The 27740-nt window shown below is 40.1% G+C and overlaps 1 protein-coding gene across 1 annotated transcript in view; it reads right to left on the bottom strand.

Moving 5' to 3' along the window:
* Positions 1 to 27740, bottom strand: part of Npas3 (neuronal PAS domain protein 3) — an 825350-nt gene that overhangs the window by 115075 nt on the left and 682535 nt on the right. The window contains exon 6 of the mRNA XM_028757484.1: positions 12852 to 13026. Within this exon, the coding sequence (XP_028613317.1) occupies positions 12852 to 13026 (175 nt within the window). The remainder of the gene's footprint in view (positions 1 to 12851; positions 13027 to 27740) is intronic.

Below are 27740 nucleotides of genomic sequence, written 5' to 3'. Positions count from 1 at the left end.
CCCTCCCTCCCTCCTTCCCTCCCTCCCTCCTTCCCTCCCTCCCTCTGTCCCTTCCTCCCTCTGTCCCTCCCTCTCTCTTTCTCTCTCTCTTTCTGTCTCTGTCTCTCTGTCTCTGTCTCTCTCTCTGTCTCTCTGTCTCTGTCTCTCTCTCTCTCTCTCTCTCTCTCTCTCTCTCTCTGTGTGTGTGTGTACACATACACAGCATATACATGGCAGCCCTGTGGAGGTCAGAAAACAACTTTCAGAGTCAGTTCTCTCCTCCCACCATGGGCCCTTAGGATGGAACTCAGGTAGCAAGTTCTTTTACCATGTTGAGCCATGTCCCTGGTCTAGACTTATGTTACTCTTACACTTGTATATCACGTCTGTGAAATATGAAGTATTTTTAAAATAGAGATGACATTTTAATTCATTTTATGGTCAATTAAATTGATTTTTAAACTTTTTATCACTTTCCAACATACTCTACTCAGTGAAAATGTGGGTAGACAAAAGTGAGTGGAAGTTTACTTCCTTCTGGCACCAACAGTTTTATCAATGCTATCACATTCTGTAGCAATATAATTCTATAATATACTTGAGTAAATCATTAAAAGAATTAGCATTCGATTCAATACTCAAGGAATTTATATGTTAATATGACATGATTGATAGCATATATATACATATACATATACATACATATATATATATATATATATATATATATATATATATATATATATATATATAAATTTTCAAATGTTTTAGGATATAATATCAAATGGAAGTAGGCTGGTGATCCTGATCATGTATGAAAGCTTAAGACTTGTGAAATGTCTAATGTGGTCCCCAGAAGCTCCTTGCTAAGTCCTGAGCATGAGCTGGCTGGCTTTCTGCCTTTCCCTAAGTGTTATCTCAAATCCAAACCATCCTTGCTTTCTTTGTAAGTTTTCTCAATAATTCTGCATAACTCCTCCTTACACTGGCGTTATAGTGCTGGCCTCTTTTTAAAATTCTTCTTTTTGTATATTTACTTAATAATGTGTATGAGTGTTTTGCTTGTATGTATGTGTACCTCATATTTGCCTAGAGATGGTTGTGAGCCACCATGTGAGTGCTGGGAACTGAACCCAGGTCCTTAGGCAAGGAAGACCAAGTTCTTAATCACTGAGCCATCTCTCCAGCCCCCACCTCCCACAGTGCTGGTCTCTTAAATGACTCCTTTTATTTCCAGGTTTCTTTAGTGAATGATCCTGAACATTCCAGGAAAAATAGTCTAGTATCAAGTGCTGTGAATGGAAGTTACCTACGTTGTAAGAAAGATTTTTCAGATGGGAAGGAATCCTCCTGGGTTCTCCCCAGCTGGTGATTTCAGGTGAGAGGTGGATAGCTATTTCAGGTAGGTTGTGGAGTTGTACTTTGGAAGAATGGTTAGTACTGAGTGTTGGGCTAGGCTGGATTGGATCCAAATCCTAGACTTTTCAACTACTAGCTTTAAGGCTTTCAGGTGCTAAAAAACCAAATCCTCTCTTAATAATTGTGGTGGTTTGAATATGCTTGGCCCAAGGCCCTAAGAAAAATCAGAGAGAGAAAGAGACAGATGAATGCTGGTACATGAATTGATTTGCAGCCTCTCCAAGGTTGTCAACCCTATTTCCTCCTCCCATCTTGGGACCATTATTTGGGTTCTTTTTGCTTTTTTCTGCTGGTCCTTGGCTCTCAAATAGGCGGACTAACTCTGTGATACAACAGATAAATAATTTGGTAGCAAAACCTACTCAGATACATTATCATAAGTTAGCTACGGAGGACCACGAGACTCAAGATGAGGTTGTTACTTTATACAGGGTGTTCCCAAAACCCATCTCCACCCAACCTAAAAGGGGGAACTTCTGCCCCTAGATCAAGCAGAGAGGGGCCACCCAGAACCCCCTCTGACAGGCGATCTGAATTCTTGCTTAGGCTGCGAGGCTAAGCACTCCAAGGGAATATAAATAAAAGATAAAAATATCTATCTGGGTTCCCTGAGGGACAAGCCTGACTGCATAGGGGTTGATGTCAAAAGTATCCCCTCTCCAGGAAAAAGACATCGGGATGGGTATGGCCCTCATGCCTCACTGGACAACGACAGGGGGACTGGAGCCATTACAAGGTCCCCTTCAAGTACTGGAGGTCAGGCCTCTATCCCCGCCTTCGAAAGTTTAGAATTGCCACAGCCCTTCTATACTTAGAGAAGGGAGGAGATGTCAGGGGCAGCCCTTTTTACACACTGAAGGCCTAAAATCAGCCATAGGCCTAAAATCAGCAATAGGCCTGTCATACATGTATACTAACACCAAGTCTTGGATCTCAGTCGAAAAACATTGAAACAGATGGCTATAATCTAATGTAAACAGGCAGCTTTTGGGGAAATTTACAAGCCTGAGTAGCCATAGACCTTGTAAATAGGTAGCCTTGGCAGACAATACCAACTTAGATAAGGATAAGCGAGTCATAGGCAGAGTCATAGTGACTTATCCCCTGAACCTTCACCCAGCCGATATCCGGTTCTGAAGATATCTGTATTCCCCCTGAACACCCACACTCCAGTGTCATTCCCTTCCCCACATCCTGCCTTTCTGTGTTTATAACCCCTGTGTGAATGAATTACGATTTGAGAAAAAATAAATTATAAAAAAAAAAGAAATACAATCCTGCATAGAAACATTGTGGGGTTGGGACACGGGCCTTTTTTTTTTTTCTAAACAATACTTTTTATTAATTCTTTGAGAATTTCATAAAAAAAGAATATGCTTGGCCCAGGGAGTGGCACTATTAGGAGGTGTGGCCTTGTTGGAGTGGGTGTGGCCTTGTTGGAGGAGGTGTGCCACTGTGGGCATGGGCTTCGAGAGACGACCCTCCTAGCTGCCTGGAAGCCACTCTTTTCCTGTTTGTCTTTGGAACAAGATGTAGAACTCTCAGTTCCTCCTGCACCATGCCTGTCTGGATGCTGCCATGATCCTGCCTTGATGATAATGGACAGAACCTCTGAACCTGTAAGCCAGCCCCAATTAAATGTTGTCCTTTATAAGCGTTACCTTGGTCATGGTGTCTCTTCAGAGCAGTACAACTCTAACTAAGGTAGTAATCCAAATGTTTTATGAGGAACTGGCTTACATCATGCGTGGTCTAGAATGACTGGCTTATGGCGAGATTTCTATGTTCATTAGTAGTTATATTATGTAGGAATTCAGCAGTGCATGTGGACTTATAGATTATGACTCTTAAGGGAGCATGCTTCTAAATTTGGGACATTAAAAATTATTATTAATAGATACATACATTTGAGTAGGCCACTGCTTTAATGAGTGACTTACTGTCCTAATCTCAGAGGGGTCATGATCACACTTGGGGTGCTCTCTAATCTGGCACCAGTATAGATAAAATGTTCCTTCACTTTATCCAGGATAGTAGGGCTCCCCTTCTGCCCCATAATGCAGCACCACCATTACACTGTGCTGGGTGGGGTGAGTGTCTTCAACATCGTCTCTGTCTCTCTGCTCTTACATTGGTCTTGTTAATAGGGTAGAGACATTATCCCTCCTAGTCAAAGACAGTCACCATCACTGAGCTGCTCTTTACTTTCCTACACTACAACTATAGAAAAGAACATATCTTCTTTTTTCCATTGGCTGTCGACTGGGACTCCACCTAGTCATGATGGAGCATTACCTCTTGTATGCTGAATGCTACCTAGAAGGGTCGTCTGGAGACTGTTTTGAGAAATAAGATTACTTAGAAATCTACCCTCTTATAAAACAGGAGTATGGGGGCATTCATGGCATCAATAAATGGCTTTTATTATTGTTATACCACTTGCAAAAGCTCTGCCTTGAGTGGAAAACTTACAGAGTTAGTACAGTTGTCCAAGCCAGGATTTCCTGAATTTCAGCTTGTAAAACTGGCCCACGTAAGGTAGATGGAAGGGTGTTTGAGGACACCTCCCTTTTAGGATGTCTCTCTGCAGTCTGGAAGCATCAGTCCGAGGGTTTCTCCTTCTCTTAGACTGTGCCCCAGGCAGTGTTAAGTCACCTAATGAAAGAAAGGAACAAAAGCAAACACAGACTCTGGTAATGGCCAGCAAGGCCTCTGTTAGTCAGAGTCTGTACATGTGTGGGATGTTGAACCACTGTTGTTGAGGTTGCTGATGTGTGTTCTCATGTTGTCCTTCTCTGTAATTCTACATGCTTGTACTGTGCAACGACCTCACATGATCCCTTCACAGAATGGTCAGCTCCTGGAATGCGGGGCCCTTTATCTCTGTATCCTCAGTGCTTCACATAATATTTGAAACATGATATTCAAGCAGTGGTTGTTGAATAATCTCTACTATCTCTATTATCTCTACTAAGTGGGCCTAAATCTTAAATGAAATTTCACTCTGGTTGATAATAGCTAGAGAGAAGACAAAAGTTTTCACCCCCTCCTCCTCTGATTCTATAAGCTAACAGAAATTGGGTATTGTTTCTAAAGGGTCCTAAGAAACCAGGACTGCATCTCATTAACAGTTACCTACAGGCATATTTACCTCCTAATGGACACTGGTGTTCTTTGTCTATCTCCGGCCCCTCTTAGAGATTTTTTCTTGGTAGGAAGAGACTGATGAAGTTGCACAGAACCGAGCCTAGTGCTGGCTGAGTCAAGGCTGTACGTATCATTTTGAGAGCACACAATTTTGGCTGTGCTCCTGGCTGGGGTCACACAGTGAATGTGGAACAAGGGATTCAGAGTTAAATCTTGTCTATGTTTTATTCAGAGATTACTGTTCACTGTGGCATAAAGGTTTTTCATTGCAGAGGTGAAAGCAAAGAAAAAGACCAGATGGATTCCCCCCAATATGATACTCTATTATTAAGAAAGTATTTTTTTTATCTCAATAACATATATGTATAAAGGGATAATTAGGTTTCTGTTTGGACTTCCAATTCCCTTTGGAGAAAATTCCTCTAGTGTGAGTCCTACCATGTTGCCACCTCACGCCTCACACCTCCATCATCTGTCTCCTGGCTTCCCACTTACTTCAACATTAATATTGTACCTTTTCTTTTAATCTTGGCTGCTAAATCTAACCTGTGTGGCTTGGGGCAAGCCACTTAGAATTTCCATCCCCTTTCCTCCAGCTGTAGAACAAGGATAACATGCTGACCTGCCTCAGGGGGATATGGTGTGAATTAACTCCTGTAATTAGCAGCTCTCATGCTCTGCACACACCAAGCAGGATAGGAGTACCACCATGATCACAGTGGCCAGAGTGTATTGTGCACGAAAGCTATACTTGGGAATAACTGCTTGGCAAAGAGCTGACAACTGGAAGTTGCAAACTTTACACAGAAGCAATATTTCCAGTATTTTCCCCAAGCAATCATGAGTAAATTGCTCACTAGGGGTGGAAATGGTTTCCAGCCAGTTCTGCCTCTTCTGATGTGTGCACCCTGCAAAGCTCAGTCAATGCCAGGTAACTGATCCTTTGTACGGCTGCTGTTTAGCGCAGATGAAGAATTCAGAACGGTATAATTTGGACAGGGATGAAATTTCTGTGCAGTGATATGTATTAAAAGCAAATAACTTGTGCTTTCTTCAAAGGAATAGCTGTAGAATCTATAATTTTTAATTATCCAGTGACAAAGACATCCACATTTTTTAATGGGCAGAACATGTCATCATTAACAACTTGTATTAGGTTTCATTTTAGAAACTTGAAAAATGTACCCCTTATCATTATAGGTAAATGGAAGTAAAAATTACAACCTGGAAAGCTATTTAGGGGAACTTACAAAAAATGTATTTAAGAATTGATTTCCTAAACCATTTTGCTGAATTGTGTTAGGAGAAAATATGTATTCATTCAAACATACATACAAACATATATTGTGTATATATATATATATATATATATATATATATATATATATATACACACACACACATATACATACATGTATACATCCATGCAAATATACACAGACATACACAGAGTTAACCTATTTTATATTTTGGTAAGATGTCTTTGTTTCTGTTATTGAATAAAATGGGCCTTGAAAATACCATTATATTAATTTGTATATAAGGGATATATATTTCAATATATAGTTCAAATATATGTTTATATATTATATACTTATGTATATTTGCATATATGTGACATAAATATAATTAATATACATATTTGACTGCCATATAGTTTATATTCTATTTAAAAATAACAGTGACTGTTAAAAATAAGAAATATATGTACATACATATACATATACATATACATATACATATACATATACATATACATATACATTCCCAGTATCTTTTTTGGGGACTGAAAGGGAATCTGCCTTCTGTAGAGAAGGGATCACCAGTGCTGATTTCAAAATATTAGGTCCCATAGGATGCCTGGTGCTGCAGCTGTACATCCTGTGAGCTGGCCTGGAAGGGCAACACTCAGATACTGACTGGGACAGAGGACTTGATGGGAAGAATATTTTGATTTCTTCATCTTTAGTTCCCCCTGGCAAGATTCTGGAAGCATAAGCTTGCCTTGTGAGTGTTTATACCATAGGCCGACAAGCAGCACAGCATAGGCAAGCACAAACTAAGCTGGTAAGTGGGCTTATGTTTGAATGCAGAAAGAGGGCGGAGTGGGGTAGGTACTTTCCCTTTGGTGGCATTTCCAGGTGGCCTTGTTTAGCTTAATCGGGGATAAAGGGTGACATTTAAAAATAGTCTATTTTTTGCAGGGAAAAAATGGTACTCCATCAAGGCAGCTTTTTTGAGGCAAGAGAATTACTCTAAATTTGGCAAGGCAGACCTAGTAAAAGTACTGGCTGCTGTTTCTGTTTCTTTTGAGATGGGGTGTTGTATAACCTAGACCTGTCTCAGTCTCACCAAACAGACCTTGCTGGCCTCAAACCATTTCTCTTGAGTATTGAACTTACAGATGGCTTCTTTTTATAGTGTGCCTTATGTTCAGGGCTGCCATGAAGACAGTTTATATTCTATATCAAAATAACAATGACATTGTTAAAGATAAGAAATCATATTGGAGATATAATTTTGTACAAAAGCTCAACTTACCCCTAAATGCTAATCTCTTTGGATTATCAAAAGATTAATTTTGTTGGGGTGTTTCTATGATGCATGGCATGTACATGGTCATCTGGGAATTAACAAGTGTCAAGCAAGGTTGAGGGACTGAGAACTTGTTCAGATAAACGCTGGCGTGTCCATGGCAAAGCACTTCATATTCAGTCCAACGGAGATGACTGTACTGCATTATCTGATGGATTTATCTTTGTTTATGTTGAGTGAAACCGGGAAGGAATTAAATGTGTATTTACAGTTTGATAAGCATTAGACATAAATTATAAATTTTAGTTTCGCTTATTAGTTTGGGAATATGACATGCAGGGATTTTATTACATACAAACTACCAATACTATGGAAGGATTAACTTCCTGAAAAGGTTCCTAACTGCGAGAACAAATTCATTTTCATCTTCCCTTAGTCAGGCCAGGGTTTATCATCAAGAGTTTCTGAAAGCCAGAAGAAGAGTGCTATAGAGTTTGCTGTTTATACGTCCAGTACCTACGACATGGTCACCATGTGGTAAGAGCTTATTAGCTCACAACTTTTATGAACGCTGATGTCACCTTGCAGAAACTGAAGTGTATTTACATCTACAAAAACTGTTCTAATCGTTAACATTAAGAATGGTCTTCGTGATATTATCTTACCATATAATGGCTCCAAAAATATCTCTCAAGGATTAATGACAATAACATAATTCCAGAGAGTCGCCACTCTATATGTAGAAATATATTGGCAATAAAAACCAGTCACTGTCTGCCTTTCCCCAGTAGAGGATCCCTCACTTTTCTCTGATTTTTAAAGGCTTCAGATCAATAACTGGAGTGACATTATTAACAGCTCCCTCAACACCTTGGCCAGCGCTAATATTAAATCCATTACACCTTCTGTTTGACATTTGCAGTACAGCAGACAGTGGTGTGGATACAGTCACACTGTCTGGGGACTGGGGCCAGATGTGAGCTTAGTGAGATGGTTTCCCTTGTCTAACTTCTAAATTCAGCTCATGGGTAGGACATTGTAATCAATCTTAAAAAAAGAAAAATAAAAACAAAACAAAACCCCCACTTCAAACCAGATGCCAAATAATCAACACAGCAAACTTCATGCTTATCTTATATCCAAGCCGTAAAATATTGACCTGATCTTCAGATAATTTTATACCCTCTGTTGTTACTTTTTGTCATTTGTTTCTCTAATTAAAAAAAAAAAATCATCCAGTGACGTCATCATTGGAGTCCTTTTTTGTAGATGGAGGATTTGATCATATTTACCACTGCATTGAGGTAACACACAAGCAATGATAATAATTTCCATTTACATAAACACTCTCCTGCCCCGTCCCTTACAGCAATATTCAGGACATAGAACAGGCATTGTAGGAACGGAGCTTACACCAATTCAGCCCACAAAACAGACTAGATTCTGTCCAAAATGTGAGACAAAACATGACAGCCTATGTTTTAGACAACCAGTGGTTAACCATGCTGCTATAGTTATTCTTCATCCCAAATACTGTCTCATATATTTTACTAAATTGTCTAAATCCTAGTGTAGTATTGATTTCTCCTCCTACGGACTCATACCCATCCAATAAGCTACAAGAACCTCTTGTCCTTGCTAAATTCTTTCCAAGAAGGGCCTGGGTCTGTTTGATCCTGACAGAAGTCCTACGGCCAGCGCTGATTGCTATCTTATAGGAGGCAAACCGCTGGAGACAGAGGGAATTTCATTTTGATGAGAGAAATATGACACAGAAAGACGCTTGTGAGGTTACATGAGAAAGCAGGTTGCCAGAAAGGTGAACGTCAGGATCTTACGTAGGAAAATGTACAAAACAAAAGCCAAGCAATATGCTATTGGAGCCTCCGACTTATGTGTATATGCCTACAGGAAGAGAGGGGAAGTCTAGAGGTCTGTGTGGTGTCCCCATGTATATAATGGTTATTCCTAAGTAGAAGTCAGTATTGGTTGGCCTTTCCCCACTTCTCTTCTGCATATTCTGAAGTTTCTATAATGACTATAAATTAATTTTATAATTATAAAAGATGCTATATGAACAAGGAAGTTTTAGTAAAAATACCATTTTACGACAACTCAAAGAAAATTATTCGTCTTCAAAATAGAAGATTTTTAAAGTTCCTTCAGGATTTTTGGGAGGAGCTGTCTTTCTGTTTACTAAACATCTGGAAGGCAGCATTGATAGGGTTTGTACCACCAAGATACAGGAACATTAGGAGCAATAGATAAACACAGGCAGATCTATACAGTGAAAATGCACCATCCAAGCCACATGCACCAAGGGGCTGGACTCCTGTGTTGTCAGAGCTTGCCAGAGAAATGAAATGACTGCCTGCCGGATAGTGAAGAACAGTCTCCTTCAGAGTATTCTGACCTACCTCTGCCAAAAAAGGCACTCTGGAATATCAGGGCTTCTAAAAGCCAGGGTACCCATTTATTTTTCTAATGCTTGACTTAAGATTTCTACAAAGGAAAAATATATTTACTAAACTCTCTGAAAATGTGCACACATATAAAATATTTATTTGGGCTTGCTGTCAAGTCCACAGATTCCTGCTCAACCAGCCCCCTCTTCCCTGCCATTATCTTGAGACAGATTCAAGACAAGACAATCAGAGGGTTGGCAGTTCAGGGAAACAGAATTCTTATCATGCCACAGTGTCACCGCCTTGAAATGGCTTTAGTCACTTATTTCCTTTTATTATAATGCCAAGTGTTATTTAGATTTTAGTCATTTAGTAATGCTACACTGCACACATCAGGGCATCTGCAAAATTCCTTACCCACTAGCCCTTTCATTTCCATAATAACCAGATATCGATATCCTTTTCCAACCACATTTCACCAGTACGTAGAAAGGAATCTGCATTTTATCAGAGTTTAGAAGATTACCAGGCAATGAACAAGAGTCTTCAATAATGTTCCCTCATGCTATTAAGAATTAGGAAATCTTGTTAAAAATTTTCAGCTTCTGAGAAACATAAGCAGCTTTGGGATGCAGGGCCTGACATGCACTCTTAAAGTGATTTTCTTGGAGCAATCATTTGTATTAGTGAAGATATTTCATTCCAGGTAGTACCCTGTGCTGCTTTTTCAGTATTTGAGCAGTCAACTCAATTGCATTTTCAAGTCCAAAAGGGAAATAACCAAATTCAGTAGATGTGTAGGGCTAAGACAGACTGGCTTGTCCTAATGGTGTGTGTCATACTCACCCTGCAGAAGGAGAGCCCTCTCTTATAGGAGCATAGCTGATGGGCACTGGCTCTTGAGTGGGGCGAAAAGTGGAGTTTCATATGTGCTAGTCAGTGCCTGTCAATCAGTTGTAGAAGTAAATGATAGAGTTGGTCAGGAGGAAAGAAGTATGGAGACAAACGCAGGAGTGAGTCCCTCTTTGAAGGCCAACCATGTCCTTCTGTTGTGTAGAATGAAAAGCTGGCTAGAACAGAATGCATGGGGTTTATCCAAGTTCTTTCCTTAGGATATTTATCTGAGTTTGTTATATGCCCCAGAAGAACCAGTTGTGACATGATTTAATCATAAGGTGCATTAACAAAAGCTCAGTTATCTAAACTGAAAAGGTGACTGCTCTCTGCAATGATCACGGAACGCCCAAGAGCTGTGCTCAGCTCTTAGAGGCACGTAGATTGTTAGAAGGTCATCAACAAACTACAGCTCAGTCCAGGCAGGATGGTGTGGCTGATGAAGTTCCTAGGAACACATCAGTGGATGGATAGTGGCTGTGGACCTGCTCTAACTTGGTAGCAGAAAGAAGGGAGGGCTTGATCTATCTCATATGACATAGTTGAGTGTCTACGCAAGAGGACATGATCTGAAACACTGTGGAGGAGAGGGGGAGTTGCAGTAATGGAGACTTGGGCTTGAAGGAAGGAACTGCTCAGCATCAGAGATGGCCAGCTTGGATAGCTCACCAGCTTCATATTAGGATTTCTTCCCAGGGGCAATGACAAAGGGCACCTGCTGGTATTTGTTGCTACCAATGCTGAGATTTGTACTGAATGACTGACAATATCCTGAAGTCATCTTTGTGACACTTGGAAACAAAGTCCATTTTCCCAAGACCTTCCATTAGGCAACAGCTTTTCAATTTAAATTCCTTCCTACCGAGTCATGAGGAATCCAGGCTCTTGGATCCATCTTTAGAACCAATGAACAGAAAGCCCTTCTCGCATGCTGCTTCTCATGTACACACAGCTAGGAATGTTCTAACAATGAAAAACTAGTGTCAGTTCTCTATATGTCTATATGTCTAGCTGACATATTCATTCAGTAAAGGCAGTGAGCTATGCTATAAAGAATATATGGCTTCTCCCAGAAAGTTATTTTCAATTTAAAGGGTAAAGAATGGTCTTAAATAAACACTATGAGTAATGGGCACACCCAGAGCTCCCTTAACTTCCATGGGAAAGCATCGATTTGGTTCTATATGGAATCAAAATACTTCTAAGATAGGTAGTACTTTTTCTTTTTTTTTTTCCCAGTGCTCAGTTCCAGGCACGACAAATTATTTTCTTGAAGTATGTAGTTATTTTAAAATTAATCTTAAAGCAGGGGTTTTTACTTTCCTGACTAATACGATGCTTTTGTGTTGCAAATTCTGTTTTTAAAACCACAGATCAGGTAGCTCTAAATGCAGGCATCTTTGAAGAGTGCAAAATAACTCCTCAAGTAAGCAAATAAAACTTTGCACTTGAAATCAGGCCTTGATTCATTAAAAATCTTAAACTTCTCATGAGAAAAATTAACATTTAAACCACTGCTGCTTGGCCAAGCACTCCACCACACAAGAATATGAAATATCTCCTTTAAAAAAGTACAAAAAGGACAAAACCACAAATGTGGAACTTCAATTAATTTAAAGCCCCAATCAGCAAAGAATAAATCCTTCGCAGATCTAATTACCAGCGCTCTCGGAAGACCCGGGCCGACCAGCCAATCTTCCCCGTGTTTGAACAGCTTGATGAACTAGGGGACTGATGGATATCAAGTCATTTTGTTTAATTTATAAATGGATTTTCCCCTAATACTTAAATTATCATCAGTACAACACAATGAAAATGGGAACATTCTGAATGCAAAGTCTATAAGAATCCTGGAAGGAATCCCAATGAGGAATGTCACCTCTGTTCATTCCTCTATACAATTGATCTAATTAAATACCGAGGGCAGAAAGGCGGTTGAAAATGTAGCCATTTCTGTTTTCTTTTTAGCCTTAATTTATCTGTTCACATCTTTCAAGTACCTTCTGATGCTTTAAAAAAAGGAAAAAAAAAGAAAAGAAAAGAAAAAGAGAGACACTAAGATTTCTGCAAATCCCTAATACTTTTAATTCTCTACAAGCTAATATTCAAGATGCCTCTGCCAGAGGGTACATTTTGCTGAATAATAAATAAATGTATAAGAAGAAAGGAGAGAGGCTGTTCCAATCCAGCAGATCTCTAGTAATTTGAAAGAGAAACCAGAGGAGATCATACCTTCCAGATGTATTGTTCAACTGAAATGAGATCTCTGGATTACACTTATTAAAATGTCTCCTTATTTTCAAATCTCTTCCTTATTTAATTACTGCATAGGTCTGGAAGCTGCATGGAATTGTTAAATACCCTTATCCCTATTTATAGTCTCTCCACACGGGCACTTTGAGCACACTCATTCAGCCGGCGGCCCTGCCCACCAGCCACCAACTGCAAACACACTGGGTTTGCAATTCCCACCTGGCTCAGGGGTCTCCGACTGAGAGGAGGAAGATGCTGAACTGGCCGCGTCCTCTGTGGTGCCCTGCGAGAGGAGACCCCGCCCAGGTGGGAGCTTCATGCCCAGCTGCTCTGCCATCTCCACGTGGTCCCCAGGGTGGACATAGTCAAAGACGCTGCTGCCTGTCAGCTCCACCTAGAGAAGGAGAGAAATGGAGAGAGAGATGTCATGGGCTTTTCCAAGTTCCACGCAGTAACATTGTGACACAGATTCTGAGAAAGAGAAGGATGACACGGGCCCCAGAAACAATTTTGGCTCCAAGTCTCTATTGCTAGATACTTCAGGATTCTTGGAAGAGAAAGGATTTTTTTCCCCACATGTATTTATTTAGCAATTGTTTAGCCTAGTTTCCCACCTCATTCAGTGTTGTTTGCATAGAGCCAAAACGTTCTGTGAAATGTGGACAAGTCTGCCTTGCGTTGAGCTGTTTTATCCATGCACCATCAAATACTTGTGTGTTTGGTGTCAGCTGGATGATTGACTGAGTCCCACAGTTTTCATGCTGAGAAGAAGTTTGTGCTTTGTATAAAAACCATTACAGAAACAGCCAGAGATAGCAGGCGAGTATTTCTTCTAAATACACAGATTTCTAGGATTTTATTTTAAAAAATACATATCCTTTTATTTCTATGTAAGCTTAAATGTATGAAGTGCCTCTTACAAATATACGCAAAGGCATAATGCTTTCATTAAATATCACTCATTAGCTCTGTAATCACACGGAGAATTTCCCATGCAAAAGAGGTCAGCTGGGGTCTGACGCAGCCATTTTTTTTTTCTGCTGGTATCAGCTTGTTTTGCCTTCAATCTAATAAAATACGTGGTAGAAAGCTCCTTGAGGGCTTTAAAAAGTGTTTTATTTTGTCTTTGAACGATGCTACCTCCAAGTACAGAGGGTGAATATGAAGAATCAGAAGAGAGGACTGAATATTTCAGTGCTGTCAGACATAGCCTCTGTGAATGGGTCACCTGCTTCAGGTGGTGGTGGGGAGAAGTTGCTTGCAAGGACTGGCCTTACCTTCAAACTCTCAGAACACTCAGACTTTTATCTCTTTCTGAGGCCAGCCTTAATGCTCCTAACAGAATAGCCTTGCATGGTAGGTATTGCGGCATGGGTAGGCATGTCAGCAGCAGGGCAGGAAAAAGCTCTGCTTGGGTCACTAATGGGTTTCCCTGTCCTTTGCAGTGTGATGAGCTGAAGCTAGCTACAGTGAGCCATGGAAGTTTCCAGAGAATCCGGTTTCTTGAGGGTATAATCACCTGTTTTGCTTCCTACCTCTTTGCTGTGTAATGGGCAGCATCTTTCCAAACTCTACCAAATGTCTCCTTCCAGGAAGGAAGGGAGGGCAAACTCACAGAGAGTGGGATGCTCAGATCAATCACCACCTCAACACTCTAAGTCTAGGGAAGATGATCACATCTACCTGAAGACAGTGTTTGATTAAAATCTTAATGGGCTACACATCTTCACCATCTATCAATTAGCAGAGGCATGACCAGGAAAAAGAGAAGGCAAAATTCAATTTGGGTAATAGCGCTTCCTCAAAAAGGCTCGCCCAACTTTTACTGGAAATGAGGTACTTTCTGTAGCTATTAAATTACACTCTCTTGCTTTACTCCACTGCCGACTATACCATCTTACAATACCTATTCCTTCCACTTGGTACTGTGACAGAGAGCACACTGGGATTCACGGTGATCAGCTCCTACCCTCTGGGAGGGGGGATTACATGGAAATAATCCGTTAATGTGCTCCTTGCTTCTAAGCACTTCACACAGCAATAAATGGGTAAACTGACTTTGTGCAATTAAGAAATTAAATGAAACTAATAAAATGTGTGTTTTAATATTTCTTGATGGTTATTTTGTTTGGGGATTAGCAGCTATGAGGAAGTCACTCACTGCACATGGAGTCCAATCAAAACACTTCACTCTTCCGAGATCCCAGTGAGTAACTGTAATATTTCTGTGACCTTCAGACACACACCACAGACTGTGACAAGGTTAAAACCTTAGTGAAATATTTTTAGGGTGCTTGTTATTGACTGTTCATGAAAACCAGCCCTACAGAGCAGTAGCCAAGGTCTTTACAACTTGCTTTTCCTGGAGGTATAGATCCTTCCTTCCTTCCCAGGAAGCTATTTCCTGATATGCAGAGCAAGGTTAAGTCACAGCATGTCCTACTGTATGCAGTAAGGATCCTCTACTTCAGTGCATGCATGGAGTCCTGCACTGACAACCCAATACTGAGGCTGGAGAGATGACTTAGCAGTTAAGCGCACAGACTGCTCTTGGAGGGTGCTTGAGTTCAAGACCCAGCTCCTTCAGATGGTAATATACAATGACCTATAATTCCACTTCCAGGAGGATCTGATCTTCTCTTCTGCCCTTTGTGGTTACTGCTCAAATGCACAAAGCTACACACACACACACACACACACACACACACACACACTATCTATCTATCTATCTATCTATCTATCTATCTATCTATCTATCTATAAATAAAATTAAATCCCAAACAGTAAAACCTAAATTGATGGAGAAGTTGACACTGGCGAGTTGACACTGCCATAGCCCCCACATATCTACTGTGATTGAGCCCATAGGTATGGTGGCTGGTACAGTCTACTTGGATGTGGCTGAGCCCACAGGCACAGAGGGCAGTCCAGGCTACTTGGAGTCATAACCTGAATTTGAGATCAGAAGCTTCCCCTGGGCAGCTGTGTGGCCTTGGACAATTCCTGTAACCTCCTTGGACTTCAGTCTACTGTTGCAAACTGGCAGCTAGGTGCTACCGGGGACAATGAGGGATACCTCTCACAGTGCAATCTACCTGCAATGCTGGTTCTTGGGAATGATTCAGGGCTATGGCCTTTAGATCAAAGAGAAGACAAGTCATGGATCACTTGCCCCACAACTCTATCTTGAAAATCTAGTGAGACCATGCAGGAGATCATCACTTTGAGAGAAAGACAAAACCCTCTAGATGGCTACCCTTGGTTTGGCAAGATGGCTTAGTGGGTAGAGAAACTTGCTGCCAAGCATAGGATAATATTCAGATTGATCCCTAGAAATCACCTGGTTGAAGAAAACAACTGACCTCTGCAAGTTGTTGTCTGTCCTTTGATGTATGGCATGGCATGGGACACAGACAGATGGCATGCATGGCACCGACACCCAGATGCATGCACACGTACACATAGAGTAAATGCAGTACATTACAATGCCTGCTTTTGTTACTGTTGGGTGCATCAGAACAGATGAGCACAGGAACAGATATTTCTACATAGCTTGGGTTTGTGTTGTCACACTGGGACATCATTTCAACCAGCAGGGGCTACAATGATGGTGATGTCTTGTGAGACCTAACTATAGATACTAGAATAATAGTATTATAAGCTATTTACTCTGATGTGCTTCCCCCACCTGACACAAGATCTTACTGTGTAGCTTTTGACTATCCTGTAATTCCCAGATGTCAATCAGGATATCCTAGAAATTGTGGTGCTCTTCTACCTGCCACCACCTGCAAAGTGCTAGGATTTTCAGGTGTGCATTCCTATGCCCATATTCTTTGCTTTACTCTGTCTCACAAAAGATTCCAAACTGCTATGCTCACTCCCATGTCAGAGAAAAAAGAATCTCAATAGTGGAAAGGGCTAGTTGTTGAGACAGAGTTGGGCTGAGTCTGTTCCAGTGGCTCTCACTTCTCAAGTAGCATTTGCACCCCAATAGGCTGAGCAGGGGACTCTGAATCCTTCTGTCCTTCATCCTCACTTGTGTGGGGAACCACGACTGATTTCTCAGGAAGTGGGCTAAGGGCGGGCAACCTGCCAGACTCTTGGGACTCAGGGTGCTTTGTAGTTGGACTCTTGGACCTAAGGAAAATTCAGGAGGCTATCTACCCCAAAACAGACATGGAAGTAGTCGGCGGCCAGCTTAACATTCACCTCCAGTCTTCTAGAGTGTTTGTTACCTGTTGTAGTCATCACACCTTACACTCGCCTGACAATTCCAGTGGTCTTGGAACGGCCTCCAGGGCACTACCATTTAGAACAGGAAAAAGACTTAAAAACTACCTAATATGGCCTCCAACTTTAACTGGCAAAACCATAGTTCTCAGAAGTTGAAATGCTGTTTTCAAGTTTATCCAGATCCTGAGAACTAGAAGGAAAATAAGTCTAATTGGTAAACTCATAGTCTACAACTTTCTGAACCTAAATTGTAATTTTTTTTCTTATGAAGACTGACCTGACAGACAGACTAAATTTGTGTTTATTGCCACCAAATTTGATGTTGCAAAAGACTACAGAAATCAAGACTTTTGCTTGTTGCTCAATGAGTAGATATTACTTCATGTTAGTTTTGAGTATAAAAAGTAAAATTCCAATCCATTGCCAGTGGGATACTGTCAACCCCCTAGTTGCTAATTCTTCTAAAATATTCACCCACTGGACTTGTTTTATCTTGTTTATCTATCACAGATGTTTGTTGCATAAAATATACAGAGAGTTAGATCTAAAACAAGACTATTTGATTTATGATTAACTTCATCAAGCTTAAAATTTTTCCTCCTAAGTGTTATTACTGGCATTATGGCTATAATGTATTAGTCTGTAAAATGTATTACAGTATAGCACTATAATATGGTCATCCCCAGTAAACCCTTGCTAGGTACATTAACAGCTAGACCTTCTTTTTGTAGACCCAGTTGAATCTGACTGAGGATGAAATTAGACAAGTGCTGGGAAAGTCAGGCTTGGAGAAATTCTTTCAAGAGTCCAGTGGTCATCTTCTTCTACGCAATTTTGTTTACAGTTTAAGGTCAAACAGTTAGATTGTTAATTTCCAAACTTCACACTCCATGTCCTCATTATCTGAATTAAAACACACTGTATAAAAACTATTAAAGTCCTTTCAGATCACAAAGAGTAGAATCTTAGGATAATTCCATCCAGTATGACTTGTTGATTGTATCCTTTAGTTCTTCATTAGGATCTTCACAATAAAAAATGGTAGCTCTTTACCCCTAGTGGTATACTCTCATTGGCTCAAATGACATTTAAGGAAATTTAAGAACCTCTTCATTTCACAGTAAGTTCAATCACCATAGTTGGTTATTCCATTTGTCCAACTCAGGAATCAGACCCTGAGGTCTTTGAATGGTGTTATGAGCTCAAGGAGGCAGAGGCAGGCATAACTGTTTCCATTTTTGATCACAAGGACTAACTTTACCCAAATTGAGTGACTCAATTTTGTTGCACTTGTTATTGTGTTATTGTTGATTTTATTTGAGACAGAAACTTTCTAGTTCAGACTGGTGCTGAACTCACAATCCCCCTGCCTCAGCCTATGCAGTGTTTATATTACAGGCTCATGTCACCATGCCTGGGGTGAATAATGGCAAAAAGGAAACAGATCCCTTGCACTGTATAGAGAGAGTATTTAACATCAGCAATAAGAACAACAAAAACAGTAGCAACAACAAACAACCACAATAGCAACAACAAGAACAACAAATGACAAACAATTACAGCAGCAGCAACAACGAACAACCACAACAGCAACAATAACAAGCAATAACAACAAACAACAACAGCAGCAATAGCAACAACTAACAACAAACAACCACAACAGCAACAACAAACAACAACAATAGAAACAAACAACAACAAGCAACCACAACAGCAATAACAACAAACAACAGCAGCAGCAACAACAAACAATAACAGCAACAACAACAAACAATGAACAACCATCACCACAACAAAAAAACAACAAAAGCAATAGCAACAACAACAACCACCACTACAACGCAACAACAACCAACCGAAAGACTGTTGGCAGCAGCAGATAGATGATACGCAATACATAACTAAATCTGGAGATCTCATTTTGTTCAGACTCTTTTTGCCTAGATATATCTACTCAATACTCCAGGATAAACCACAGCCCATAGTCAAACTAAACTATACAGCTTTCCCTCAAATGTATTTTCATAATCTATTAGCTTACATGTGATTTTCACACTGGACAGAGATGATTTTGTAACTGAAGTTTTGTAGAAAACTGTAAATATATTATACAATGCTTTGAGTTGACTTTTCCATGTGGGGTCATGTGCCCTGCTGATAGCTAAGATGAAGGACTAATTTGTCTTTTCAAACATCAAGCAAGCATGTCAATAGCCATGGCTTCATCCCCTGGAGTGAGCAATATGCTTTTTAACTATAGCAGTGTCCTGACAGGGCTCCTTGTGAGTCCAAGGCCCCTTTGACTGAGAAGGTTTGGTACGTGTAAGGGATCATCAGTGATTGTATATCAGCTGCATTGTGAGACCACTAGAGGATATTGCTTTAAGCCTATATTTCAGGCATTTAAAAGAAAAGATGTCCATCTTAGAAATAACACAGGGTTGATTTTTATTATATAAAAAAAGAAAAAAACATTTTTCAAGGCCTATCATTTAAGGTAGAGTGCCACAACTCTTTTGGAAGCCACTTAAAATTTTTTCTTGAGGGCCTTGTAGTAGTTATGTGGTGATAGTCTCAACTGGGTCCTTCTCTAGCCCAGCCCACTCCACAGGGGATGCTAATGATGTCTGAAAGTCACTCCTGAGAGAGAAAGGTGGCTTGGAAGCTGTCTCTTAGGTTAAGCTATCAGATTTACCAAGAGACCATGCCATCCTGGTTAGAAAATCCTGACCCAGGATAAGGTACAAATTCTATCTCACCCTAGCAGGTTAGGATTTCTTTGTAGGTTTTTTTTTTTGGGGGGGGGGGTGTCACATTTGTGTTATTGAAGGATAATAAAGCGATAAGGGAATAAAATATAATAAGATACGATAGCGTGATTAGCATAGGTTTTCTTTGGATTTACTGGTATCTTAATGCCATCTTCATAACTTCCTACATATTGCAGAACTCTACTGAATATTTATGAACTGTTTTGACAGAAAGTTGATGTTCTTTACTGCTCTGTCTCATTCTATGTATTTGCTGACTTATCTGAAGAAAAAAACGCATAAAAGCCTTAGGTCCGTTACAGAAATGCGTGTATAAATTAGTAGAACAAGAAGAAAGGAAGGTTCTGTATCGGAACAGTGAGGTGGAATGAAAACCTTTCAGTGTCATCAAATAAGAAAATGAACCCACTCTGTTCAGAGAGACGTTACCAGAGTTTTCGCTCAGAAGAGTGTGCGCTGAAAGACACCACATCATGTGTTTATTTTATCTTCAGAAATAAACATTTCCATTCCTGTGGGAACTGGTGAGGCCAACTACATTTTATTTTTGTTTTTATTCACTTTCCTATAACCCCTGGAGTACCTGACTAGAGAATGCAATAGCAGCATGAAGAACCTTTCTGTACTACCCACTCTAGGCCCTAAGAAGGGTAGGGGGATGCCAGGATGCCCCTTTGCCCTCAAAGTGAACAGGTCCCATAAGATGACTGACACAGACTGGAACAGACTGGCACAGACAGGCACAGACTGGCACAGACTGGCACAGTGGCTCTGGACAGTGGCTCTGGACAGTGGTATCTCCACCTCTGGGACTCTCATTCCTGACGGGTAAACTGATCAGTCCATAATTAACATGGATTGCTAAGTACTCAGAAAAGCTCCATGGGGGACTCTGAACAGTCAAGATCCCAACTGAGCATGCGTAAATCTTTACAGAAATGGTCTCCGGAAAAAAACAAACAGCGGGCTCTTTGAGATCGCTCCATTTTTGCCCAGTAAGTGACGTGCCCCATTGCAAGCCCTCATCGCCACGGCACTGACATCACCGCAACCAGTAGACCCTCCACCAGAGGAGTGAGCCCAGAGACATGTGAATGTGAACAAATCAGGACTGTTAAAAGCCTGTTTTACAAGGTTTTCAGAGTTTTGAAGTTCTAACGTGTCTGCAGACCAGGAACATCGGGCTTTTCAGTATTTATCACAGCATTTGGGGGAAAGGAAGGGTACCAGGGAGGTTACGTCACAGAGAAATGGAAATGTTGCAACGAGAGGAACACTAGCCACAAGGTAGCTGAAGTCAATCCCACGTTTGTGAAGATCAGATGGACAGGAAGATGTCACTTAGAAAGCGTCTTTATTACCTTGCTAGTGAGGAGACCAATCAACATAAAATACTTGATACTGGCATAGTTAATCCATTATCCTCACATTTTACATGCTTCAGTATTTGTCATTCAAACCAGGATTGACTTTGCAAAGCCAGACTTCACTATCTGTGCACCCTGAGTTTTGTTGAAGTATTTTTTTTAATTCTCACAGTTAATTGTTTTGCACTCCTCCCTTTTTTGGCCACATGAACAACACCAATGAAAAAGCAAAAAACAAATCAAAAACAAACAAACAAAACAAGACCCTCCAAACAATAACAATAAACACAACAACCACAACCACAAAAACACGTATTAATAAGATTGAAATTTAACAGCCCTTTCAGTTCAGAAAGCAGTAATTGGATTAGGGAGACTATAACAGGTCTGATCTTGGATTTCCTATGTATTTTAAGAGTTCAGACAGAGCAGTTTTTATTTTATTCTAGACATAGTAAAACAGTGTGGCTTATATGACTGAAACCTTGACTATGGTTAATGCACACAGAAAATCATCACATAAACCACAATAAATAATAAAACACACACAAACAATCTAATTAATCATTCTTGAGGTTTTAAAGGGACACTCTGTGAAGGATCTCCAATGGCATTCCTCACTAAGAGCTCAGGCAGAATGTTTAAGGGACACCAAAGAAAAAGAGAGGAGAAAGGGGAAAAAATGAGAACACAAACAATAACAGGAATCTCACCAGAAAAGCTGAGCAGAGTAATTTTATTCTTACACGTAGCAACCCATAGGAAGGCTCCTGCTTGCCTGATACCTTGGTTCCCAGATTGGACCGATATGCACAAGTCACAGGTTCTATGTTTAAAATAACCAAGAGCTCATGCCTCCTTCCCATTCCTTTCTGAATTTCCCAAAACTTTTTCAAGAAAATGCAAGGCAGATATTAAGTATTTTTGTCACTGAAGAAAGAGAATGGTTAGGTCACATCAAGAGGCTTGAGTGTTGATCCACGCACAGGAACAAGGAGAAATAACGTCCCCAAATCTGTGAACAGCTACACTACTGACCTGTCTACAGCCTTCTCTCTTGGTGCATGTAGGCAAATCATGGGAGGCTCCTGGACAACTCATGAGAACCATGGCCCAGGTACATCATTTCTATGACTGATGTTTTGGCAGTTGTAACTCTTCGTGACTATGGAGGGTCTTTTCTCTGAAAGTGAGACAATATTCAGAGCTTCTCCAGGTGTTGTTGTAAAGGAATAAGCCAAAGGCACACATGTTTAAGAACAGGCTGTGAGTTAGTCTTGTTACAGTGTGGAGCATAAATGGAAGTGGTAAGTGAAGAACTCTGGTCAGAAGAAATGAGCTCTCCCATTTGCTGAGAGTAGTATGTATTCTTAAGGTACCTGGGAGGGCAGCGTGGCGTGTGAGAGGCACACTTTTGTGAACTCAGTGTGCTGTCTTACTAGAAAAACATGCCAGTTACACATGATTGGTCTGGTATTTTATCTAGGGGTTTTAATCTCATAGTCACTTACGGCATTTATTCTTGAATTTTTTTTTAAGAGCCACACTGCCTGTTATGGTATCTGCACATTTAGAATATATTTGCTTCTGAGCTATAATGAACTGGTAAGTATAAAATTAGCACCAGGTCTTAAAGATTTAGAACAAGGCAAACAAAAACAAAAGAAAAGCAAAAAGGCAAGGGTCCTGAATATCACATAATTAAAACAAATTTGTCTTTTAAAAAGTGGCTACTGGGACATTTCAGATTACAAGTGGGGTTTGCAATGCTTCTGTTGGACAGTGGTATCCTGGATCATGAATCCTTGGACTAAAATATGAAGTACTGGACTACCACCAAAATGACAGGGAAGATGGAGAAGATGTAAGAGAATAAAACAACAGAAGCAGAGGGATGCTGTTCAAATAAAAGAACTGAACGTATAGATTTAATCAGCCAGGCAACTCTTATTGATCACTTCCTTATGGAGGGAAAGGCATGAAAATTAAGTATCTGACCCCCCAAGGAGTTGATGGTGTGCTGTGATGAGGTAAAGACAAACACATGCAGAGTAAAGGGGTACGAGAGCAGCATGGGTCAGTGTAGTGTGTGGTTAATGTGTGATATGAGCATTTTAAGTCACTGCTACTTAAATCTCTCCAGATCCCTCTAGGATTTCCCAAATGTGGGTTCACGGGTCCCTAGATATTCTAGCTCTATGGAGCTGGGGTAGAGTCTAACATTCTTCACTTTAAGAAATTCCCGGGTGATATGGATACAGTTTATCTATGATCTCTTGATGTATCCCAAGATAGCTAAGAACCAAAAGAATCTTGGACGGCAACCTGTTCCTGTGCTACACAGAAAGCAGTGTTGTCTGAGACGACAAAGCTGAGAGCAACCAAGAGCAGGAGCTGGCTGTGTGGTGCTTATAAAGGTGGGGGTGGTATACTCCACTACTGGGAGAAGCAGAGGATGCTGGGAAAGCATTAGGAGGACTTTGATAAACCCTGGGTGTTTGATCTTGGCTCCAAGGAGAAGGATGTATGATATAATTCATTACCTTTTCCCTCTTTAAAAATACTGAACAGTGTTTTGTAGTCCTTTATAGGATTATTACATTGTTCTTCTCAAATCTGCACCTCAATGACAACTGCCTTATTGTAGAATGAGAAACACTAGCTCAAGGCCTGGGTCCCATATCTGTGCCTATATCTGACATTGCTTAGATACAGTCAGTTTATAATAGACAGGCTTCCACTCATGGACGAGCTTAAAATCCACGGCACACTTTACCATGTTTTAATTTAGTTTCCTTCACTCCCAGAGAGAAGTTGATGGGCTTGGTGTCACTTTGCCTGGCCTTGAGTCTACCCACAGTGGTGCAACTCAACCTTTGCTGCTGTGACAATCACAAAACTTAGAGAAGTGATGCCCTCAGGTTTCTGTGATCTAGTGATGGACACGGTCCAGTAACTGAAAAGTTCTTTCAGGCTTTTATTCCAGATCATGAAGCAACAACTAGTGGCCATGGGTCTTGGATTCATAAGCCATACCCAGGCATGCTGGGAATTAACAAGATCAATCACCCAATATTATGTTGCTTTACAGATTTCAATTTAATTTATGAATTCTTTTTGACAAGTTTTATATACATTTATCAAAACCCTCAGGTTTTACCATACCCTATCAGCTCTGCTTTAAAATCCAACAGAGGAGCAACGAACTCCATTGGCTGAGAAGGATTGGGGGTGGGTATGAAGGGAAGGGTAAAAACTTATCAAAAGTAAAATTGGATTAAGAGTCAATCAAAATCCAACTGTGAATTTATCATTTCAATGAATTTCAATGAATGGTTTAAAATCTGTTTGAAATCTATTTGAAAATGAATATGTAATAATATAGACATATCTCCTTTTCAAAGCCAGTATTGTCAGATGTATTCTAGGCATTATAATTCATGAACAGAGTAGATGACTATTTGAAAAGTATTAAAATGAGCTGACTTTTCAATACAAGTGTCTTCACAATAAGTTTTTTTCTATTCTGGGCAATTCAGAAATGTAGACAATTGTGGTAGAAAAATAATATGTATTGTAATATTCATTGTACAGTAGTAGTGTAGTAAGTGGCAATTCTGGACATTACAAGAGACACAAGGATTATTTTCTGTGATTGCACAGAGAGTACTTGGATTTCTTGTGAAGCTTTTGCATTGGAAATGAGATTCATCAGTCTGAACGGGGCAGGGTTAGAGCCCTTAGCAACATGCTTATTTTGTAGAAGGTCACTCAATAATAACTTCCTCTGCCCTCCAAGCTTATTAAGACTGACTGGCATATATTAATGAAAACACCTGATTCTCCAACCATAAAACCCAGACAAAGACTTTATTTTAATATTAAGGAAGGAACCCTTAATTAGCAGGGTTTCAAAAATGTCAGCTTCTTCTATTAGCTGTTCTGGTCCATCAAAGCCATAATCCCTACTGTCAAATTTCATCACATGATAGACAGTTTGCCTGGCTGCCTTTTTTTTTTTTTTTCCTTTACTGATCATCCTGACTGAGCTTTTGGTTTTTAAATTTTTTTTTTTTATTTTGCCATCACATTTAACAACTCCTTGTGCACTTGCCTATTACACTCTTGATTTTACTCTTTGCTTTCAGAGTCTTACATGGCAGGTAAAAAGGGTGGGGCAGGGGAGACATTTCAGAAACACAAGTATTACATGTGAATACATTCTTAGCCGTATAATTAAGGGCTCTTGGAAGACCTGGCTTGCTTATATTGATTGCTTTCAAGAATATGTAAATGTACTGCTCTGAAAATACAGACAAATAAAAGCCTCACATGATCTCTTTTTTTTTCCTTTTCTTTATGTGTCAAAAGAGAAGGGGGGAGAGTTCTGAGGAAGAATGGAGGGTCTTTTAAGATAAACGTCCATCACTCTTGACCACCAGCATCCTTGCTACTGCAAGGGAATCCGTGCCCACATGGCTCTGCACTGTCCTTCACAAGGTAAAATGAGTACATCCAGCAGGACAGAACGAGTACCCAGCTCTCAAAGTATTTGTGGTTTTAATATGATTCAAAACATTGACAGTTGATTAAACGCTGCTTTGCAAATGGAAAAGTTCATGCTGTCCATACCGAGAGGAATACAAAAGCAGAAGACAAAACCAAGACAAGGATGGATCAAGGGTGCACGGGCACTGTTTATTGAGACACCAACACAGCTTGCTCTTTATCTATAAATGAACATAGAGACCTCAACGGTAATGGATACAATGTTTAGAAGCTGGAGCATGAACTGATAGGGGGAGCTTGGATCTGGTGCACTGAGCTGCCAGAAGCGCATTCTTAGGGAGGATTGAGGACCTCAGCAGAGCACAGCATGACTTCTTAGCTCACCCATTCATCACTGAGGAACCGGCAGACTAACCTGTGATCTAGTTTATTACTTCTGTTGGTTTTTCTTTTTAACACCAGGTGTTCTGTTCCTCCATTTTTGCTTTAGTGGTTCAAGTAGCACATGTACCAAGTGACATGTACTAAGACTCTTTGAAAGTGCTACTTCCTACAGCTTGCGTGTGTTTTACTTATCAGACCCATTTCTTCCAAGCAGAAAACCAATTTCTCTCCAAGTTTCAGTGCTGGGAGAAGGTGGACTGTTTTTTTTTTCCTATGTCAAATGTTCAAGGTTTACACGTTAATGAAGTCCACTCTGGGGCCTTCATATCTTGGAGTTAATTTATTTATTTATTTTTCAATCAGTGAGCAGTCTTTTGTTTTCCTACGCATCCACTCTATTGACTCAACAGCCCACACATAAGCAAAAATAGAAACAAACCCACAAAAATCTCAATTTCAGTTCATTAATGAGGCATTATCATGGTAGGGGTACTGTTTTTCTTTATTCATTTCACTAGATGAACTAGAGATTTTTGAAAACAAACTTCTGGTAACCTGTTAGTTGAGTTTACTGCCAAAGTGTCCACACTATATAAGGGGTTTGGAATGAACTCCTGTGATCGAGAGTGATGAATTCTAGCTTTTTCTACTGAATGTATGTAGAGGCACATTTTAGAGTGGCTAGCCAGACAAGGCACATTGCGTGGAGCACCTAGTTGGGTATTTGGGGTAGTCAGACTTAGTTTTAGGGCTAATTATACATAAAGTGATTTCTGCTGTGGGAGGCTTTCTAATATCTTTCTATAGAAATTTTCTTGGATCAAAATCATTACCTCTCCTCTTCTTGGGCAAGTTACATAATTTCTTCAATTATAAAGGTAATAATCATATACTTTCGTTCCTGTAGTCAATGTTAAATAAAGGCACTGACTCAAACAAGGAAAATATGGCATATACAGATCTTCTATAAAGATATGTGTATTAAGTTTTCTGAGGGAAGAAGCTGTGTGTATCTCATTGATTGCTAGACATGTAGACCAATGTCCTACGTAGGTATTAACCAAATGAACATTCTTGCAAATGGATAAATGATATCAAACATGTTTTGAGAGACAAGCTGGCTCAGAAAGGTTTGCCAAGTTCCCAGAGTAATGCATGGTAGCTTATCTTGGTGCTTACCAATTCATTACATTAACAGAAGCCCATGCTTGGACAATCGATTATGGTCTTTGAGGACCAGAATTGTAAGAAGAAATATAGCATTCAGCAACAATACATAGGCTTGAACAAGGTGCAAATTGATAAACTATGGTAAATGGAGGTTGGTGGACAAAGGTTGGGAAAATCAACTGTCCCAAATCCAAAGGGATCGTGGATCCCTTGATTCTACAATGAAATACATGGTTTCCTTCCCTGATGTCTAGGGATTGAAGGTAATTGAAAGTAATCCACAAATTCACTGAGGCTTTGGATAGGCCTCATTGTCAGGAGCCCTGGGATACCTCTGAGTCCCATCCTCATCACTTTTCAGTTATAGCTGTTCTATACTGGTATTTTAGTTGGTTTTTGTCATTCAAATGTTTAGTCTGAAAAAGAGTATTTTATAGCATTCCAAGTAGTTCAAGGACAACAATCCTGACTTGTGGGCTGCAGCACCTGGTAGGTATGTGGAATTGATGTTTTCAAAGGGGAAAGTAAGACAGGCATAGACTAGGCAGCCACTATTGAGGTAGCTATAACGAGAAGCACTGGCTTAGCCTTTGCCTTGGCAAACAAAGGCCTGGTTTTCTTCCTTCTCTCCCTGTTCTCACCATTGACTGTTGAAGTGAAGCTGGGTGATT

This window comes from Grammomys surdaster, unplaced genomic scaffold, assembly GCF_004785775.1.
Source record: "Grammomys surdaster isolate TR1022 unplaced genomic scaffold, NIH_TR_1.0 126163, whole genome shotgun sequence".
NCBI classification, from domain to species: Eukaryota; Metazoa; Chordata; class Mammalia; order Rodentia; family Muridae; genus Grammomys; species Grammomys surdaster.
Note: the sequence above shows the minus strand (reverse complement) of the source record. Positions and strands in the feature narration are given on the sequence as shown.